General features: G+C 44.3%; 1 protein-coding gene and 1 long non-coding RNA gene across 9 annotated transcripts in view; one reads left to right on the top strand and one right to left on the bottom strand.

Annotated features, from left to right (window-relative positions):
• GYG1 (glycogenin 1) overlaps positions 1-20,998 on the top strand; it is a 34,142-nt gene that overhangs the window by 5,209 nt on the left and 7,935 nt on the right. For all 8 annotated transcript variants that reach the window (XM_072792342.1, XM_072792346.1, XM_072792344.1 and 5 more), the window contains exons 3-5: positions 319-493; positions 781-943; positions 12,764-12,890. In XM_072792342.1, coding sequence (XP_072648443.1) covers positions 319-493; positions 781-943; positions 12,764-12,890 — 465 coding nt within the window. The remainder of the gene's footprint in view (positions 1-318; positions 494-780; positions 944-12,763; positions 12,891-20,998) is intronic.
• On the bottom strand, positions 818-20,396 carry LOC140613869 (uncharacterized). The gene is made up of 2 exons (XR_012014760.1): positions 13,709-20,396; positions 818-1,034 (listed from the first exon to the last, which is right to left on the bottom strand). It is a non-coding gene; the product is annotated as an uncharacterized lncRNA (long non-coding RNA).

The following is a 20,998-nucleotide window of genomic DNA, read 5'->3' as shown; positions in this document are numbered from 1 at the left end:
CAGTTTATATAATTTGCGTGGTATTCAGTGATCCAATAAGAATTAGGAACCTTTTGCTATAATAATGTTTAAGACAAGTACTTCATCTTCACCAGAGCAATTTTTATTATTGTAGTGAAGTTAGCTGCACATGCAAATTACTACAGTTTGGCCTGAAGTAAATTAAGACCACCTATTTAAGAGATTGTGCTATATCAAAATAACAGATTGCTTTAGTAATTGATGGGTAGGCTAGTAGTTCAATTTTACATTAGATGGGTTACTTGTTACTTATCTGAAAAGATACTAAGTGCTGTTTTCTGGGTTTTATTTTGTCAGAAAAGTTTTAGAGACAGTCTTTGATGAAGTCATCACAGTAGACGTCTTGGACAGTGGCGATTCTGCTCATCTAACCTTAATGAAGAGGCCTGAGTTGGGCGTCACGTTGACTAAACTGCATTGCTGGTCACTTACGCAGTATTCAAAATGTGTGTTCATGGATGCAGATACTCTGGTGAGTGTGGCTTTGATGACTGACAGGATGTATATAGTAACTGAGACCAGTTAGGCATTTGAGGAATGCTCTCAAGGCTTGACAGTGAAGTTCAGATAAAACCAGTCATTAAAAGCATCAGGTGATGAGGGAGAGTAAACCCAGGCTACCTTACAGCTGTCACTTGAATGGTTAAGAAAAGCAGCAGATTGCATCTTTTGTGTTGGATAATGTAGGGAGAACTTATATTTATGGGGCAGAACATTCCTGTAATGCTTTCCCTCCCACCCCTCCCCCCTTTGAATTAGGTCCTAGCAAATATTGATGATCTTTTTGAGAGAGAAGAATTGTCGGCGGCACCAGACCCAGGGTGGCCTGACTGCTTCAATTCTGGAGTCTTTGTTTATCAGCCTTCAGTTGAAACGTACAATCAGCTATTGCACCTTGCTTCTGAGCAAGGCAGTTTTGATGGTAGGTATCTGTTCTCTTTGTATGCGATAAGCCGTTAGTAACTTCTAGGGGTTGCTCTTCTCAGGGATCTAGTTGCTTTGATTCCTTGTGCCTGGAAGACAGCAATGCATGAGATGTAGCACACATTTTCATTTGTGCTCTTGTTGAAAAGACTGTTGTGTGTCTGTGTGTGCATATGCATTTTTCTTTTATAAGTGCATAAGATTAACCTATAAGCTCAGAGAGGCAGTTTTACACACCTGCCTTTAGCTGGCTTTCTTGTGTCTAAATTAGAGTATGATAAACGAACTGTGACTATTCAAGAATTGAAAGACATTAAACAGATCAAAAATGTTAACATCTGTCTTTAAACTAAAGTAAACTTAACCGCAACAGCTAACAGGAGGACCAACCATTTTCCCCATAGAAATTGGAGGAATAAACCTGATAATTTGGCTCTAATTCTCCTGGGAAGCATTTAAAAAGCAAGACAGGAAGTTAAATGATTAATCTCTGTCTCCAAATTCTCATTCCCTATAAGGCCGCACATCAGAGTGGCATTTGCAAGGCCAAAGAGTAGGACGTTGGCAAAGTCAGCATCCATTTTCTATAACTTATAAGTGCATCTGTAGCTACATGTATTTATAGAAAGTTTCTAACTATTTGTGGATTTAGGGACCCACATCCTTTGGAGAAATTTGATCAGATGAAATAGGAGGTATGTTTCTGTTTCAGGCCAGTCTCTGAAATAATAAATAATCCATTTTTTTAAACAACAACAAACTATCCCAAGACAAAACTACTAGTTAATGTGCAAAAGCAGCTCTTTCTAAAATTCTGGTGGATCTTTTGAATAAAGAAGAAAGCCAATTATATCAGAGAAGGATCCGCTCTAAGAAGCAGCCAGTGTCTTAACTAGCAGATACTTGACGTTGTGGCAGAGAGCTCTGAGCTTGGAAGCAGCTGCTTGGCACCAGGAATCCTCTCCCTCCCCCGCCCCCCCAAGAGCAAATCTGAGATTGCAGGGAGTAGATCTTTTGAAATTAGCATAAATGACTTTCCTCAGATAAAATAAGGTTTGGCCTTCAGTATAGATATGAAGATTCATTTCCATTAACTAGTTATAAAGTTAAAAATCAAAATCTCACATTTAAACGTTTTAAACTAAAAGATTAAAAGCTTATCAAATTGTTGAAGTTAAAACAAGTTCTACCTAAATCTGAAATTGGGATTTTTGTTGTTGCTATTCACAGGAAAACAAATTGTTTGGTCCCTTGACAGAGAACATGTGATATGCAGCTACTGAAATGTCATTAAAAAGAATAAGAAAGTTTAAGTTTCCATCTTGAGTCCCTATTTGGCTAGTTTATACTCTTCATCAAGCCCTCTCAGCGTGGGGCTGATTTGGCTTCCTAGGGGACATTTGGAAACATCTGGAGACCTGTGGGATTGTCACAACTGAGAAGAAGGGTGCCACTGGGATCTAGTGAATAGAGGCCAGGATGCCACTGAACATCCTGTGGTGCACGGGACAGGCCTCACAGCAAAGGATTAGCAGGCCCCAGTTGTCAGTAGTGCCAAGGTGGAGAAACTTTGCTCTGTGCCAAGACACTATATGCTCTAAAACAGTGAGCAGGGATATCTTCACCAAAATGAATGGTGACATCTGATAAGAGGTGCAGTCTTAGTTTAAGCACCCTTAAGTAAGAAATGTGTTGAGTGATCACTGTGGTCAGGGCCAAATACAACTTCTTCACTTCACTGGCTTATTTCTTCTATGGAGCTGCTAAAAAATGAAAGACCTATTAGTACTTGAGTTCAAAACACATACTCCTTATTTCTTCTACTTTGCATAAAAGGAAGGTGAGAGTATTTTTAGCAGAAGTCCACTCTTTGTCTAAGCCTTCCCGTCAGGTGAAGAGCTTTCTTCATCTCCTCTGATCAAATTTGGAGGAAGTAGTGTAATCTGCCAGAAATTCAGTATACATTCTCAACTCCAGTAAACAATTCACATTCTAAAGTAGCTCCAGCAACCTGAAATCCAAATGATTCGTAATAGCGTAAAGAGAATCAATCCAGTTTTTTAATCTAGACAAGTACTAGGTTTTGTGGTTGAGAACAAAGAGCTTGGATACCAAACAGTAGGATGCCGTGGCAAATTATCCAGGTTACAATTTTAGAATGTAAAACTCATTGATTAGAACCCGATCTGAATTGTCTACCTTGTCTGGGAATGAAGGAGGTACTAGAAGAGTTGATGGATTCGTTGTTAAGAAGCCAGGATGTGTGAAATGTGCCCAACTAGAAAGCACTTGCTGCTTTTTCAGCCAGAATCTGAAACCACTGAGGGAGTCTCTCTGTGCCTAGTAGCACATTTCATTATTCAGCAGGGTTTCCAGGAGCTGGTCTTTCTGTAAGGTGTTCCATTTACTGGCTTGTCGGTGGCAAGGGATTGAATTTTCTCTGTTAATAGAAATGCTTAATTTAAAGAGTTGAAAATTCAGTTATGCAGATGGAAACCTATAGTTATTCTCAATATGTTGTCTAAATTCCACAGAAGAATAGATCAGCAGCTCTTACATGAAAGGTAGTTTTCCCTTTGTGTTGATGAGCTTTACTTCCCAAAGAAAGCTCCCAACATACCGTGGGAGCCTCTTCTGCACTGGAAAAGTTTACTGTCCTGTTGAATTAATACCAGTATGACATAAAGACTTACTGGACTGACCCTTAACATCTTGTCGTGAACTGCATCTTTTTTTCTAATGGCGGTAGGAACCTCGCTTTGCTTCACGTTTTCAGCGCAGTGCACCATTTTGTATAAATGTCATGTCATAGGCACCGAGATATGAACACTTTCAGTGTTTCCTTTCACATTCTCTAATATCTATAGGTATATGCCATCTCTCTTCATCCCACAGTTTTACTGAACAGGGGGCTTAGGTCACAGCCTCTTTAGATTAGTACTAAAGAAAACCCATTTATAGATGATTGTATTTCAGTCTGAATGTCTTGCAAGTCCTGCTTAATCTCTTGCATACGTTCAACAAAAACTATGGGGCCTGGTGTCCATTGACAAGCCTCACAGGCCCCTGGTGCCTGAGTGTTTGTGACTGGTTTTACAGTTCTTGTGCTGCAGAGGAATGTGGCTGGCATGCCTCTAATCACCAGCCCTCTAATTACTACACCCCCGCCATGCCTCTAGCCAAGAGAATAACCCTAACATGGCAAATCACGCTAGATAACTTGACTTCTCTCTTCCTTCCAAATATATGGAGTATTAGAATTTAGAGCTAGTGGCTGTGCACCTCATTCATGGCTGAATCCTAATTTTCCGGAGTGCAGTGTCTAAGTTCCTATACTGTTCGTGTTTGCAAACTGTCTTGGCGCTTACTTCATAACTGAAGGTACAGGTTTCCTGAAAGTTGAACAATAGCTGTTGTGAAATACATACACGCTAGCATTTTATAGATTGTGACAGGTCAGGTTAAGTCGGGGTTTGTTAGCAGCGAGAGGAAGAGAGAGGTCATACCAGATACTCATCATCGGTTTTGTCTCTGCATACTCATGTGCAACAAAGGTGATGCCCTCGGCTCTTGAAGAAATCAATCTGCAAGTTGAGGTTTATTTTCTTTCCCCTCATTACTCTAAAGTATCCTAAATTAAGGACGCCTATACAGTTGGAAGTTTAGTGCTTGAGGATTGCTGAATGTTTAATTTTATCTCTTTGTATTTGTTTCAAAAACCTAAATCAAAAAGAAGAATTCATATTTTCCCCATTTGGAGTGTTCTTTTAAAAAAAAAAAAAAAGAAAAGAAAATGGGGATTGACTTTAACATAAATACCCTGTGCTGTTTACTGGAGTAATGAAACTTTGGTCTACAGTTGAATTTTCAGAAAGAATAGACAATTGGCGATTGAATATTAGGTATGATTTCATCTTAAGCAGAATCCCAAGACCTGCCATGAGCTCCTTATACTTACATGTTCCATATTCAGATTCCAAGTGGTCACGGAGCCCCTTAAACTGAAAGATTTTTTTTTTTTTTCTGTGCTAGCAGATGCAGTAAACCAGGAGGGTATGCTAAGTTTTTAAAAATGATTTTTAACAGAAAAGAGTTGACGTTAAATTCTTCTAAAGTGTAAAATTGACTGCACTGCTACCTCTTTTAATCTTCGTGGTAGGTTAGGCTTCAAATTGAACCTGCCCAAAAAAGGAATGAAGGTGAGAGGTATTTCCAGATAACACTTGTCTTGTCCAACCCAAATCAGCTCAAGTTCCAGTGTGCCTCACTGGGTCCACTGACTCGAGGGCTTCTCCCTTGCCGGCTGCCCAGACACGAGGCTGCCTGTGGCCTGGAGGGTTCTTCTTAGGTCGCTTTGAAAATTACTCTGCGCTTTTGCACTTATATCATTTAATTGATAGTTTGAGTAGTCAGCATCCCGAATAAGTAAAAACGAAAAGCAAAAGTCCTGACATGTAATAGCAAGACAAATGAGCACCCAGGTTTTTTTCTCAAGAGCTATTTTTACCTCCTTGGACCCATGAGTATTTCTTTTTAAATTAGCCATCTGTTTGTCTCTAGCCTTGTAACCAGCAGGGATCATGAGCCCCGTGAGAAATCGAGAAGGGGGAAAGGACCAACGTGTTACGTGTGTACAGGCTCTCACACTGGCCCTCCTCCTCCACACCTTTCCTAGTGGTCCCATGAGGTCGTCAGTCACCCTCCGGTTCACATATTCACGTAGCAGCAGGTCTTTCTCAAGGGCCTGCTCTGTAACCAGGATGAGGAAGCCCCTGGCGTAGCGTCAGGACAGCAGCTTGCCCAGCGCTCCTTAGCCGGTGGCAGAGCCAGAGCTGAGCCAGACAGCGTTTCTTCACTCCATGGCTGGGTTGTGTGTGTGGGTTTTTTTTTTTTTTCCTTCCCTCCTAATTAGTCCCTACTGCAGCATTCATGAAAACGTATCTTGATAGTGACACAGGATGGAGGAGAATCTCTGTGACATGGGCCTTATTACAGATTAAGTACTTAAAATTCATTTCTCTGCATAGAGAACAGCTGCTACATTCCTCGTCGTACAGATCAACGGAGGCTCTTGTCTACTGTCTCTACAGCTGATTGCTCTTTTCCCCCAAACCACAATATCTAAAGTACCTTGTCTTTTTCTAAATCGGCTGCACAGTTTATAGTCTTACATTGTTTTGTGAGTCCAGAAGTATTTTTGGAAATAATACTCTCTACATTTAGAGAGTAGTCCATTTGGCATTTAAATCATGGTAGGTACTGGGGCACCTGGGAGGCTCAGTCGGTTAAGTGTCTGCCTTCAGCTCAGGTCATGATCCTAGGGTCCTGGGATTGAGCTATATACTTCTGGCTCCCTGCTCAGTGGGGAGTCTGCTTCACCCTCTCCGTCTTATCCTCCCTCTGCTCATTCTCTTTCTCTCAGTGACTAAAATCTTTAAAAAAAAGAATCATAAATAACTCTAGGTACTAATATGGGCAAGATGCTAAGTTTAATGGCCAGCAGTGGACTAGTAAATAATTGATTTTTTTTATCCCTGCCTCTATAAAGCTTACAAGACCTTACAGAAATGTAATAGGCCTAGAATAAATGTTCCCTTGCATTTATACATTATTTAATTAACCTCTTGATTATTAAGAATCTTTCTTTTTTTAAGGTACTATCTGTTTATAAGAGAGCAGGCATGTAAGAGGGCACAAGGGCACGGCAGTGGGGGTGGGCTGTTGGGGGCAGAGGGAGAAGGAGAAGCAGGCTCCCTGCTGAGCGAGGAGCCCAACCTGGGGCTGAATCCCGGGACTCTAGGATGATGACCTAGAGCCAAAGGCAGATGCTTAACCTACTGAGCAACCCAGACACCCCAAGAATCTCTTTCTTTAAAAAAAAAAAAAAAAGTGATAAAAGTTATTACCATGAGAGGCCCCTCTAACTCTGGGAAATAAATAAAGCATTGTGGAAGGGGAGGTGGGTGGGGAGATGGGGTAAGTGGGTGATGGGCACTGAGGAGGGCGCTTGATGAGATGAGCACTGGGTATTCTATATGTTAGCAAATTGAATTTAAATTAAAGAAAATTAGTTAAAAAGAGCTATTTAACATGAAGTGGTAAAGTAAATCAATTGTTCTTGGCTTAAGTGGGTTGAGACCAGTGAGATGCAGTGATAGTCCCAAGCTGCAAGTGCCTGGATTTCCATGAGCTGCCTAGGGCTCATCCGCTGGTCCTTGGTAAACCTCTTAGAAATATCACCAAGATCATTCATAAACTGTAATCCTTAGCATGCTTGCTCTAGGCAGAAGCGATGACACTAATATATCGTGGAAATCAGTGTTAACAGGCGAGTCACCTTTTCACTTTGGCACTTGCCTGTATCTCTCTATAGTACTAAGCATGTTTTACTCTATATGCTTGATACCCGCTCCTCTGCCCCTTTATTAGATTGAGAACCATTGGAGAGCTGAAACCTATCTTATTAATCATCCTGTTCATAATACCTATGCCTAATTTATGATACGTCAGCCGTTTTCTACAGAAATGAAACTGCGAGTTGCATCCTCTGGTAAAGGAGGAGTCCTTCCCCTAAAAGACTCTAAACCAGTGCTTCGCATATTCTAATATGCAAAGAAATCACCTGGATTAAAGGATTAAAAGGTGGATTCTGATTCTGCAGGTCTGGGTTGGGGCTTATCATTCTGCATTTCTGTCAGGTTCCCAGGCAATGCCTGTGGTACTGAAACCTGGAACACTTTGAGTAGGAGGATTCTAAAGGGAATGTTCCTGTGGCTGAGCTACTAGGGGTCACGTTTAAACCAGAAATGACCCACCCTCCTTGCTATCCACAGTAGGCAGGCCAGCTGCCAACAGACTATGGAAGAGTACAGAAACAATTGCACAAATTTGAAAGGCAGCACTCAACTCCATTTCTGTCTTATAAAATAGACCGAGTTTCTGATAAATGCTGTGATGTGTTTATGGTTGCCAGGTTCATGACTCTGCTCAAAAGACCTGGAAAATACTGAGGGATTGTAAGGCGGTTATTATACTCGGGCAGCCAGGTGGAAGGATGATGCAGGATCTGATATTTGCTTTTGTTTGCAAAACAGGTGTCAGTGTCTCTAGTCCCATTTCCTTGTTTCTCTCACCTGTGTTGCCACGCCCTGGCCTGATGGATCACAGCTGCCGGCCGGGATGTCTCCTAATCATGTTTGTCGGTTCAGAGATGATTGAGATTAGAAGTGTCTTAACCTGTCAGAATAAATTAAAGCTGCATCTAGAAGTCTGACTGAAATGTACTGGACTAAAAAGTCCTGGGGGTTTTGTAGTGAGAAGTCAGCAGCCTTCAGAGCATTCCTTAGGTTTTGTAGCACAGACATGCTTAGATTGGCATTCTGTTTTGAATTGTGCTCTAGCTTAAGGACTTTTTTTTTTTTTTAAGATTTTATTCATTTATTCAAGAGACAGAGAGAAAGAGAGGCAGAGACACAGGCAGAGGGAGAAGCAGGTTCCCTCCAGGGAGCCCGATGCAGGACTTGATCCCGGGACTCCAGGATCATGCCCTGGGCCGAAGGCACGTGCTAAACTGCTGAGCTACCCAGGGATCCCCTAACTTAGGGACTTCTAAAAACGCGGGATTAGGGGCACACCTGGGTGGCTCAGTGGTTGAGCACCTGCCTTTGGCTCAGGGCGTGGTCCTGGGATTCTGGGATCGAGTCCCCCATCGGGCTCCCTGCAGGGAGCCTGCTTCTCCCTCTGCCTGTGTCTCTGCCTCTCTCTGTGTGTTTCTCATGAGTAAATAAATAAGATCTTTAAAAAAATAAAAAGACAGGATTGATAACCCTACACACATTTTTTTCGGATGAAGTTAAAAATTTGCCTGACCTTGAAATTTGAAATTGTGCATTTGGAAAAAGATGTTTGAAGTGCTAAACTTAAAAATCCTGTAAGAAGCTACAGACTCCCAAGGTGATGTTTAATTCTATTTTCAATCCACAATTTTGGGCTAAAAGTTGACCCTTTGAGATCACAGAATGAGGTCGGTGGCCATGGACCTTCTGTGCTCTGTCCTGTCTGCTCCGGGAGCAAGATCTCTGCTGGCTCTTGTAAGGATTTGCCAGTTGAATGTGCACCGCTGACGCACAGGTCTTCCCTGCCCGTTACACTTGATGCTTGTTTCCTATCCCACCGGTGCTGCTTGGCCTCGGGGTGGCGCATGGCTGCGGGGCTGATGATGTTTGTGGGCTACCTGAGGGTAAACGGAAACAGCCTTTTGTGGCCAGAGGCAGCTGACCAGGGGCTCTAAGGGATCAACCGCTCTGACTCCTGTTTCCCGGGATCATCCTGTCCGATTGGGAAGTTCTGCTTTACAACTACTCTTCTGACCTTCATGGACTTAGATGCCTTCCTTGTACTGCATGTAGTCAGTAGTCCATTTTTAGTGGAATTGCTTAACTTTACAAAGGTCTTACAATGTGGCACTGAAAAAAAAGCTGGTAGAAAAATATATATAGCATGATGCCCAATTTTCCAGAGTTCAGAAACAAGTGAAACTACGTATGTTGTCTGGGGATATGTATACACGTGATAAAACCTAGGAAATCAAGACCATTACAAATAAAATTCCTTTAGTTACTTCTGGGGCAGGGGCAGTAGAATTGGAATAGGGAGCCCACGTAGAATTTAAACAGCAGCGGTAACGTTAGAGTTCTTAAATTGGGTATTGGGTAGAGTTATATAATTAATACGCTTTATAAACTACACGTGTATTTTTCTTTTGATAGTATATTTCACAATGAAAATAACAGGTAAAGAATGTTTAGAAAAGATCTTGGCACAATCTTGTTCATGCCCTGCATCCTATTGTTATTTTAAATGTCTAAAAATAATGCACCTGTGCTAAGGAAAAGTCAGGGAGAGCTTACCTGGAACACCAGTCCCCTCCTACAATTATTGTTGTCTCATTTATTTCCTTCCAATATGAATGTTGTTAGTTATGATAAAGATGTGTGTCTCTGTGTATCTTTATATTGCATGATGGATTCCTGGTCTTTCTAGCCCTTAGTCTTAACGGCAGAATAATAATCCACAGGTGGTCAGTAGCCTAACGTACTAACCATTCCTCTTTGGTGGAATGTTCAAGTCATCTCAACTTTTCTGCTGTCACAGAACATCGTCAGGTTTCTTGCATTCATTCCACAAGTCATTCACGTTATCTGTAAGGCATTCTGTGTGCTTAGAACGCAGTCAGCAAAACGTCCTAGTCTGTGTCCTTGTGCAGTTTAGAGTCTAATGGCTAACCGTTCCTTATTGTATATTGCATCTAAAGCATAATTAATCCCCAGACTTTCAAAAAAAATTCTGAGAGAATAGTAGATACACATGCAGTTGTAAGAAAATACAGAAAGTTCCCATGTACCTTTCACCCAGTTCCCTAATGGAAAAATCTCACATAATTCCATAAACAGGAATCGACACTGATGGAATCCATCAGCTTCAGTCAGATTTCAACAGTTTTAACAGTTTTACGTGTTACATGTTTGTGTTAGGTATGTTTGTGTGTTTTTGTGCAGTTTTATTAGGTGTGTATTTTGGTGTGACCACCACCACAGTCGAGGTAAAACAGTTCCATCACATGCTATTCTTTTATAGCCATGATCTCTTCTCCCCCACCCTTTCCCCCTCCTTAGCCCCTGGCAACCATAAATCTGTTCTCTATAATTTTGTAACGTAAAGGATGTTATATAAACGGCACAATATAGTATGTAACTGTCTAAGACTGGACTTTTTCACACAGCATAATTCTCTTGATCCATCCAAATTGCTGTGGGTATGAGTAGGTTTTTTTCCTTTATATTGTTGAGTAATGCTCCATTGTATGGAGGTATCGCATTCATACACCTGTTGAAAGATATTTGGACTATTTCCGGTTTTGTGCTATTATGAATAAAGCTATGATTTCCTAACCCTTTTTTTAATGATTATATGTGAAAGGAAATCAGTAAGACATCATACCTCTGGACCTCAGCCACCAGTGTCTACATTTGGGGTGTCCTTGTAGAATCCAAAGTATGCCTCCGATGAATGGTATTGTGTTTTGGCTTTAATATTTTGTGTCTCAAAATATGTTTCCAACATAGCTAATCTCCTTTTGTTCATGTAACCGGTGAAGCACATCCTGCCACTGTCTTTATTGTCCTTGAGAACTTAAGAGGATAAAATCTTGATTTTTCTGTTGAGCTGTTTGTCCCTTGAGGAATGAGGACCCATCGGAGCCTCCTTATATAGAGAAGTTGCTCCGTAGACATTTGTTCAACGAATGCCTTTGATCCATAGAGTTGATTGAGGGTATTTAGAAAGGATAAGATACACAGAGGCTGCATAAGGGACACTTGGACTTCAACCCTAATGCTTTGATCTTACTACTTAGTTCCAAATATTAAATAATCTCCAGATTTTTAAAGTCTCTCAAAACCAATGGAAACCAAATAATAACGCTAGCCAGTTGGGGCTGCTGTATATGTGTGCTTGGGGGCAAAGCAGACTAAGGAGGGAAGTAGCTGCTCAGTGTATTAGCCTTGCACTTCAGAAGAGCCTGCTCTTCTCCCTGCCTGCCAACCCGCCCTTAACACTGCATGCCTGCGCGTGCACACTTGTGTGCATACACACACGCATGCACGCACACCCCACCCAAGCTGCTGTTTTGCTGTATGAAAGACTGGTTCTGTGCATGTTTCCTGAAATCTCATGAACCTAAAACAGAGGACGTGAGCTGTGTGGCAGAGGTGGCTTAGTGACCTGTTTGGTTACTTGTGTGTTTATGATTTAGGTCAGACACTTAGCAGCTTGGCTTTCCACTGCTATTTCTTTTGAATGAGTGGCCACGTTTGTGCCTTTCCAAGGAAGGCCTAAAAATCAGGAGCCCCGGGGTCTAAGCAGGCGCCGTGCTGTGTGGTCGCGGCTGACGCTGGTCCCGGGGATGACTGACCTGGACCTGTCCAGAGGCTTGCTCGGTGTCAGGAGAGTGCACCCGGGTGATGCATCTTTCTGGGGCTCTGGAAAACCATTCAGTTATCCTAGTTTGCTCTCTGTTGCTTTTTGACTCCTCCTGCCCCTATTTTTTTTAACATAAAGTCAAAAGTCCTTAACTGGGGATAAAGTCTGTAGTCTGAGCCTGCGTGTCGTGGTCCGTGCCTCCCTCTCTGAGACTCACCCGGCGCCACGCAGCCCTTCCTCCCACCCCGAGGTCTGCTTGCACAGCCTCACGTTCCTGCCCACCTCATATCTTTGGAACATGCTATTTGTTCTTCCTGAAACACCATCTGCCCTCCTGCTCTCTCCCTGCGTTTGTCAAGGCCTCCTATGTACCCCCCAATCTTGGCTTCAAAACAGCTTCTTGGTGGAAGCCTTCCCCAGCTCCTCACATGTTCCTGAGCCACTTCCATGTGCCTCTTAGCACCCAGTACTTTGCTGCTTTTCCTCCCCATTTGTGATGTTGATTGACTCTTAATTTGCCGGTACCCATGTATCCTCTCCTTGCCCTGCTCCCCATGAGGATAATGACCATTTCTCTGTTGACTCTTCAGTGCCTGGTGCTGTGTCTGGCATGTACCAGCTGCTCAGTAAATATTTGTTGAATGAATGAATTAACTTGAGAAAATGGCCATCTCCTAAAATGTCCTTGGTACGTTTAACACAGAATTTCTTATTTTAATAATGGAATTTGTACCTATTTTTTGAAGATCCAGTTATGTGTTCTGATAAAATTACTGACCGGTCTTTGAAGTTTATGACTGTGATTCTTTTTTTTTTTTTTTTTTTTTTTGTCTTTCAGGTGGGGACCAGGGTTTACTGAACACATTTTTTAGCAGCTGGGCAACAACAGATATCAGAAAACACCTGCCATTTATTTATAACCTAAGCAGCATTTCTATATACTCCTACCTCCCAGCATTTAAAGCGTAAGTGCACAGGTTTAACTGTTGTTGGGGGTGGTCAGGGCAGGGGAGTGGGATTTAAAATTTGGTGGGGCTCCTCATGGTTATTCTGAGGTCAGTCACCTCAGAATAGGTGGGAACTTTGAGGGAAGTCTTTATCTTATGAGAAACATGGCTATAGTGGGGAAAGGTCTTGATGTTATCAGTTACTTTGGAGTAACCCCGAGGGCACTTAGCCACCTTATGGGAGAAGGCTCCCATTTGCTCCTGGGGTGCCACGCCCTCTATTAAATCATCCCTGTGTCATGGTCCAGAACCCATACTGGGCACAACCCTAACTTCTGCTTCGTAGTGGCTGCTAAGCTTCAGTTCCCGTTCCTTTAAAATGAGGACATTAACCGCTTTCTCCGGTTATTATGGAGCTTAAGCAAGATGCTGGCAACAGGGTGGGGTCCCGGTCCAGAGGGGGTGGAGCCGAACTACCTCAGTTCACATTCTGGAGTAGTTTCCTCCTGGTTGGTTCCTAGTTACTCAACTTCTAGCTCAGGATGAGTTAGTCTAGTCACCGAACTTCTCTGCCTCGATGTCCTCCAAAGCCGATTGTGATCGTTAAGGGAGGTAATTGTATGAAGTGGGTAGGAGGAGGCCTGGCCTCCCTTTAGCACTCAGTAAATGTCAGACTGTTAGTCATTTTTATTTGAGAGGAGGCCTAGCAGTAACCGTAATCTCTGACGCCAGAAAGGCAGGGTGTGTGTTCTCACTGTACCGTTTACCAGCTATATGGCTTAGCCTCTGTGCCTCAGTTTATCCATACGCAAAATGACAAGGAAAATAAGCCCTACCTCCTCGAGTTGTCATGGGGACGGCATGAGTTCGCATAGACATAACGTGCTCAGTGGACCTCTTGTTTTTGGCAGCCTTACTTGTTTGGCACTCCCCTTCGTGTGGTCTCCTTCTGCAGTTAATGCAGCCCCGTTGCAGAGCTTGTCTCACTGTGAGGGCCCGGGCCCTGCTCTTTAGCCTCTGACTCATGTGTGTTGAACGAGGAAGATGATTCAGGCTTCTTGAACAGAGGCCAAGCTGAGCTGTCCGGTTGATCCTGAGACACAGCCCTGAGCGGCAGAGGTCTTGGGTGAGCTGGGCTCGGCTCTGCAGTCTGTCCTGCTTGGGCATTCCTGAGCGAGGAAAACAAAGGGCCTTTCACTCCTCGGATTTCATTATCCAAAGTCCCCTCTCTAAGTCTCCTACCACAATAATGAGCACGTCTGGCTTTTTGTGGCAGAAGTGTTTCCTTTTCTGTTCTTTTCCTGGGCAAACTCTGTCAACATTCCCCCAGATAAGGATTACAAGTGTCTTGTGTTCTTTCCTCCCTAACTGTTCTCTTGGCATATGTCTCTGACATATTATAGCCTCTTGATTGTCTTCCCTCTCTAGAATGAAACAGGCAAACTCTCAAACATGCCAGCTGCAGCCCAAGTAACACAAATAGAACAGGATTCGCTAGCAAGGGGTGGATTTAGAGAAAGTTGTTTGTTTGTTTGTTTTGTGTTTTGGCCTCTCTGTCCTTGGCCTTGTCTTGCTTAGAAATGTAGGCCTGATTCTTTTCATCCTTATTGCCTTACAACCTACCCTGCAACTCTGAGCCATGCTCCTGCAGGCTAGCTCGTGATAGCTCGATCCCCGAGAACTGAATTTGTTATAAGAGGGCGTTGGGGGGACGCCCCGGTGGCTCAGTGGTTGGGCGCCTGCCTTCGAGCCAGGGTGTGATCCTGGGGTCCCGCAAATGAGTCCCATATCGGGCTCCCTGCATGGAGCCTGCTTCTCCTTCTGCCTGTGTCTCTGCTTCTCCCTCTCCACCCCGCCCCCCATGAATAAATAAATAAAATCTTAAAAAAAAAAGGCAGTTGGTTAACGTAATTGACTAGACTCAGCTGAGCAAGCAAAAAGATGAGAGGATGAAGGGGAAAGAATCATTAGTAGTGTGAGCAACTCTACCCACCATCCCACTTAATTCTGCACCGTGAGCATGAGTCCTGGGATGACGGTGGGGGAGACGCGAATCTGATCTCCTTCCAGTTGGTCTCAGTCCCAAACAGAGTCAACCTAGTGGTTAAAGGTTTGTGTTTTCCGTGTAACGTGGCCCCCGGTGCCTAGCAACTATCTCCCCTATGGTTCATTTGGACTCCATCTGATTTTTACCTTAACGCCAAAATTGAGCACGCTGCACCTTTCAGCAGTAGCCTGCTTTGCGCAGACACTGCTTGCCTTTATTTTGTTCTGACAAGAACAAGAAGCAAGTAGAGCAGAGTTAGGTTTTGGGGGAGAGGGGTCGGGGAAGATGGACTTATTTGCCCCTCCCTCAGAGGAACCCACTTGTTTTTATATCCTCTGAATGAATTTCCCAGAAAAGCAGCTTGAGATCTCAATGACCAGAATGGTTAGGATGGTTTCTTCTTCCCAGCTCAACAAATTAGTGCTAATTTTGGAAATCTCCTTGGTTTATTGCCATAACTGTAGAGTATGTGACGCACTGGGGAAGTGGGGAACAACTGCATCCGTGTGCTGGCTGTCAGCTGGCCTGTGGCCCGACAGCAGCCCCCGCCGCCTCGGTGCGGCCCGCCCTTGGGGGTGTCCACCCCACACTTCTGGATAAGACCTTCCAGAGTGAGGCTTTGTCTCACCCCATTGCTGCCCATTTAGGAATGTTGAAACCACATCACAGAACTCCTTTTTCCCTTCCCTCTGCCAGAAAACGCCTTTGTTTCTTGCAGAGATCCATCTCCAGAGACGTTTTTCGTACAAATGGGAAGGGCTGAAAGAACAGATAGTTCTATTCTTTTTTGTTTTGTGTTAATGTAAAATTGTGACCCTGTTCTGCTAAGCCGAGGTAGATGATCACGAACAACATTTGGGCTGTCATAGCTCTTCCACAGATTGCCCTGTGCACCTCTGGGAGCTCAACATGAGTGTGAGGGGCTCCAAATAACCTTGGGGGTGGGGGTGGGGGTGGGGGTCTCCGGGACTTAGTGGCCCTGTGGTGTGCCAGCCTTCCCCAGGGACAGTGTACGGGTGGTGGTGGGTAGAGTGAAAAACTGTGGAGTGGTTCGGAGCAACTTGGGCTTCACAGAGGAAGTAAGAATTTGTCTTACCAGCTCCAAACAGCCATGTGCCATGAGGTCACTGAGGCAGTATTTAGATGCCCCGGAATCTTAGAATCTTAGAGCCTTGGATATGTTAAAACACATGCTACACTTAGAACAGTGTAGCCTTGCTATTTTATGGTATTTTTTTTTTTTTTTTTTGCTAAAGGATGGCCTAATATGAATCCTATTTGACATGAATTTGAGCCACGGAGGTAGCATTTCTAATGCCTTTCTCTGTATACTGTCTGGATAGTACAAAACAGAAAGGAAACACACTTAATAGTTCTATCACTTTGAGTGATGAATACTCAAACATAGCTTCCGAAAAACATAATTAGTGTGTTTTCTGTAATAGAAGATCCTCTTTAACACAGTATAATTTGAGAGCCAAAATGCTTAGTCCAATAACTTATAAGGTGATTTGTAATAGATGAATTGAGAAACAAGTGCATTTCTTAAGTAATATTCCTGAAAGTGCCTAGCGTGTTTAGGAAATAGTAGGCTTATAATCGATACTAGTTTCTTTTCAGTTTTCTTCATCTAGAGGGCCTGTTTTATTCGTATAGTTTAGAATCTGGCTTGTGCATAATGCTAGGCAAAAATCTCCTCAGCCTTTAAAAAAAAAAAAATCAGTCATTTAGCTCTATTTTAGCTTTCTATCCTAACTAGAGACTAAAAGCTACTTATGGCATTTTGTGCCATATAAAGTGGGCCCGGAGCAAAGAGAGTTCTCTGGTATTGCTTCAAATTGCCATACAAATTAATTAGTCATATTGATTGACTACAGAGCTTGTTTTACCAAATAATTTCCAAGTATTTTAACTTTTTTTTTTTTTTTTTTTTTTTAACTCAAGTTCAGATATGATCTGAGACCTGGCTAGTCTAGTCTTAGAAAGTGGATCTAGAAACCTAAAAGATTTCTCTCCATTTGCTTACTGCTTTAAATTCTTCTGAGGATGTTTGTATACACTGTTATTTTTTTCAGGAATGTGGCCTATAAGACCTTCTCTTGAAAATAAGTATTTTCCCAAAAATGAAATGAACCTTTGGGGTCCTGAATTCTGATGTTCTTGTGTGTTTCTGATTTGATTGATTTTTTTTTTCTTGCCCCCTGAGACACCTTTGGCTCCAGCCCCCCATCCATGACTCGTTTCTGAAGCCGGAGCCTTTCTGTGTTCATTACTTTCACACGCTTACATCTGCCCCTAAACCCCAAGGCCTTGGAGTTTGGATCTTATTTTTTCAGCTGTCTGTCTGTCCCCTCACCCGTTCGTCTGGTTGGCGGGCCTGCAGCACGTAGAGGGTGCCACACACCCTGCTTGCTGAGGGCCGCAAAACGAGGGAGCTTTAGGCTACGAGGGTACAAGGAGTGGCACCTCCTGAGTAAGAAATGCCTGCAGTAGGAGACACCACGAGAGAGGAGGGGAAGAGCGTGCGGGTGGAGTGGAAGACGTACCCTCCAGGTCTTGGACTGGTGGGCTGCAGACTGGATTTGTCCCACAGTTATGTTTTGTCTTCCTTACATGGTTTCCTTTTTTTTTTTTTTTTTGAAAAATCCGATATTTGGGATATTTGGTGGGATGTGGAAGAAAGATGTCTAGTGACTGTTACAGATTTGAGGCCATAAGTAATGAAAGTAAAGGAGTTGCCATTTTCTAAGATGGGGGGGGGTTGGAGACAGGTTTTTAGGGGACAGGGATTGACCAAAGATGTATTAAATATATCCAGTTTGGGATGTATTAAGTGTGAGGTGCCTATGAAACATCCTAGGTAAGTAGATGTAAGAGTGGGGAGTTGCAGAGAGAAGTCCCTGTGAGACATACACATGGGAGTGTCGGCCTAGAAGTGCTGTTCATTGTTATGAGACAGGACGATGTAACCCAGAGAGTGACTGTGATAGAAGGGTCCCAAAGACTGAGCCCCAAAACAGGAAAATGTGAAGGAGCAGGGACCTGGGATGGAGAACAGTAAGGCAAGAGGAGACCCCAGGAAAGTGATGTGCTGCACAAGTCGACCAAAGAAAATGTTCCTGGGGGCAGGAGGGTCCCACCTGTGTCTGATGCTGCAATTAGGTGAGAGGACAGTTGAGAATTGGCACCGACCTAGAAATGAGGAGGTCACTGGGGGACTGACAGGAGTGCTCTGCTGGAGTGGTGGGAGGAAGCCTGATTGAAGTGGGTCCGAGAGAATGGAGAGTCGGAGACGGTGAACATAGACAAGTCTTCTGAAGCATTTTCTTTAAGAGGGAGCAGAGAAATGGGTTGGTAGCTGCATAGGGCTTTAGGATCCAGAGGGTAGGCAGTGGAGGTGGTTTTTTTGAAGATGGGACAAGTCACAGCCTATGGGTAGATTGATGGGAATGATCAAGAAGGGCAAGAGTGAGCACACTAATGCAGAAAACTAGACTTGCTGGAGTCATGTCCTTGAGTAGCTAAAAGGCCGTGTGTCCTGGTGCATAGGGGGGAGGAGGGTATCAGGTAAGAACCAAGAAGGAGGGCAGAGTGAGTACATACAGATGAAGGCGGGTGGGTATATTGGTTGAATGAATGAGGGAGCAGGCAGCCAGCCAGGAGGGCACAGAGACCAACATGCTGTCCCCAGGAAAGTCTCATGGTGGCCTGCAGTCGAGGGGCTTCCCTTGGCCTACTCTGTGAGGACAGGCCACCCTGGTAGGTGAAGTAGTTGACGAGGTCTTAGTATAGGTGATTAAGTCCACCTTGGAGGACTGATGTTCTGATTTCCAGGGCATGATTGGGATGAAAGGTGGGGACAAATCAGGAGGGTCCCTGGTGGCCACAGTTGTTTGCCGTTGGGTAGCAGCTGTCCTTTGGTGACGGGATGTGTACCCAGCTGTGCTCCATGGTCCCGACCCCCACCAGCTCTGCTCCCCCCCCTGCCTGGTTGGCACAGCCCTCGGACGTTTGTGCTCATGACCCCTGGTTTAGACTGGAGGGTGGGGGGTGGTAAGAGGAGGCATGTTGGGGGTTGGGGGAAGAGGTGGCCACATGCCGGACAGCGGGAGTCGCTGCGATGGGTAGAGGATGGGTGGCCTATGCTGCTGCCACATTTCCCAGAGGAAGGTCTCCCACGCGGGGCCATGTTCTTCTGCTCCGCGCCTCGTGCAACATCACAGATAAAGCGCTGTGTGAGAAGTCAGCCAGCCCCGGGTGCACGGCCAGGAGGTGGCTCCCTTTCCATCCTGACGCTCCTCTGGGCTCACCCACATGTTACCAGCTGCTGAACTAGTCATGAAAATTCTATCTGACCTTTGGTGACATCAGGTCACAGGGATTACTTTAACGGCTAACATAAGCAGTATTATTGCTGGCTCACGTTCAGACTCTGTCTTGTGATCTGGACGTCTCTTTTGAGATTCTATCAAGTTAAAATTAGAACATTTATTTTAAGAGATGTATGCAAGCTGAGACAAATCCCCGTTACTGGGTCAGAATGAATGACTCTTAGTAATTTAGAGACCATTGTAATATGTACCCAGTGTTGTTTTTGTTTTTGTTTTTTATTCCTGGCTGGTAACTTGGTAGGTAAGTCAGGCAGTGAGTCAGTGAACCCTCTGGTTTCCTTGTTCTGGGTCGAGGTCAATCGAACTTTTATCTTTTGACATCAGTAGTTCCCCCTTCTTGTTAGCTAACTATTTTGCTTTCAGCCAGGCAACGTAAGTTCTGACCGCTGCCCCTTTGTTGCCTTTGGTGAAAGAGCCAGAACTAGAAAGACGTCCCGAGCTTACCCTTCTATAAGACGGGAATAGCCCCACATTTGCATTTAGGCTGAAATATTCTTTTAAGCAAAAACCAATTTCCCATTTCACTTATGACCTGTTTTCTTATCTCATTTTGATATGGTCTTTTTGGATTTTCATACATAATTGAAGAGTAGTTGGGACACCCAGGTGTGTGGCTCAGTTGGTTAAGCGTCCGACTCTCTATCTCTGCTCAGGTCTCAGTCTCGGGGTCTTGAGTTCAAGCCCCACATTGGGCTCCATGTTGGGCACGAAACCTACTTAATTAAAAAAAAAAGAAAAAACAAATTTAAGAAAAATTTGAAGCGCTCAATTGATTAAAATGACACAAAATGATTTTTAAAAACCTTCCTCAGGGATCCCTGGGTGGTGCAGCGGTTTAGCGCCTGCCTTTGGCCCAGGGCGCGATCCTGGAGACCCGGGATCGAATCCCACATCGGGCTCCCGGTGCATGGAGCCTGCTTCTCCCTCTGCCTGTGTCTCTGCCTCTCTCTCTCTCTGTGACTATCATAAATAAATAAAAAATTTAAAAAAAAAAAAAACCTTCCTCAGGGAGCAGGATTGAGACCTAAAAATAACTACATGAAATTCCTATCTAGATTAATTAAAACTCCAGATACCAAAAAAAAAAAAAAACCAAAACGGGTGGGTCTTGCTCACCTTTTTTGCAAACCGTTTTGTTGGGAAAGCTAATAGAGCAAGGCCTTCTGGCTGCTTTGCGTGTAAGTGCGTACTGTTCTGTTTGTACGGGTGGAGCACAGGTGTACAGCCTTCCCCTGTAACGCACGAGCCCTCCCAGGTGGCGGCCAGGGTGAGGCCGGACGGTGCCCCCTCTGTCAAGCCCAGGCAGCCCTCGGGGATTGCCAGGAACGTGGCCGTGTGTGACCACCTCACCACCACGGCGAGTCCGTCTCCTCTTCCCTCCCACCCTCGTGTCGGAGCCCCGTGTCTCCCATTAGCAGCCGCCTCGCTCGGTCCCCGCCCACGTCGTCCTCCCGTCGGGGGCCTCTGGGCTGCCAGGCCTGTGCTTCCCGTCCGGAGTCCTTGCTCTGAAACGTGTGTTGCTCCTGCCCCTGCTCCTTTGCACAGACCAGTCCGGTGTGTGGGGCCGTTCGGCTAAAGGAACACCCCGATACCTAATTAAAAAACTAAAAAGAGCTCCCAGTGTTCACTGGACAGAAGCAGGACTGACCGTGGCCAGGACCCGGGACCCCTCAGCCTCGCAGGACTGC

Source organism: Canis lupus, chromosome 22, assembly GCF_048164855.1.
Source record: "Canis lupus baileyi chromosome 22, mCanLup2.hap1, whole genome shotgun sequence".
Classification (NCBI taxonomy): domain Eukaryota; kingdom Metazoa; phylum Chordata; class Mammalia; order Carnivora; family Canidae; genus Canis; species Canis lupus.
Note: the sequence above shows the minus strand (reverse complement) of the source record. Positions and strands in the feature narration are given on the sequence as shown.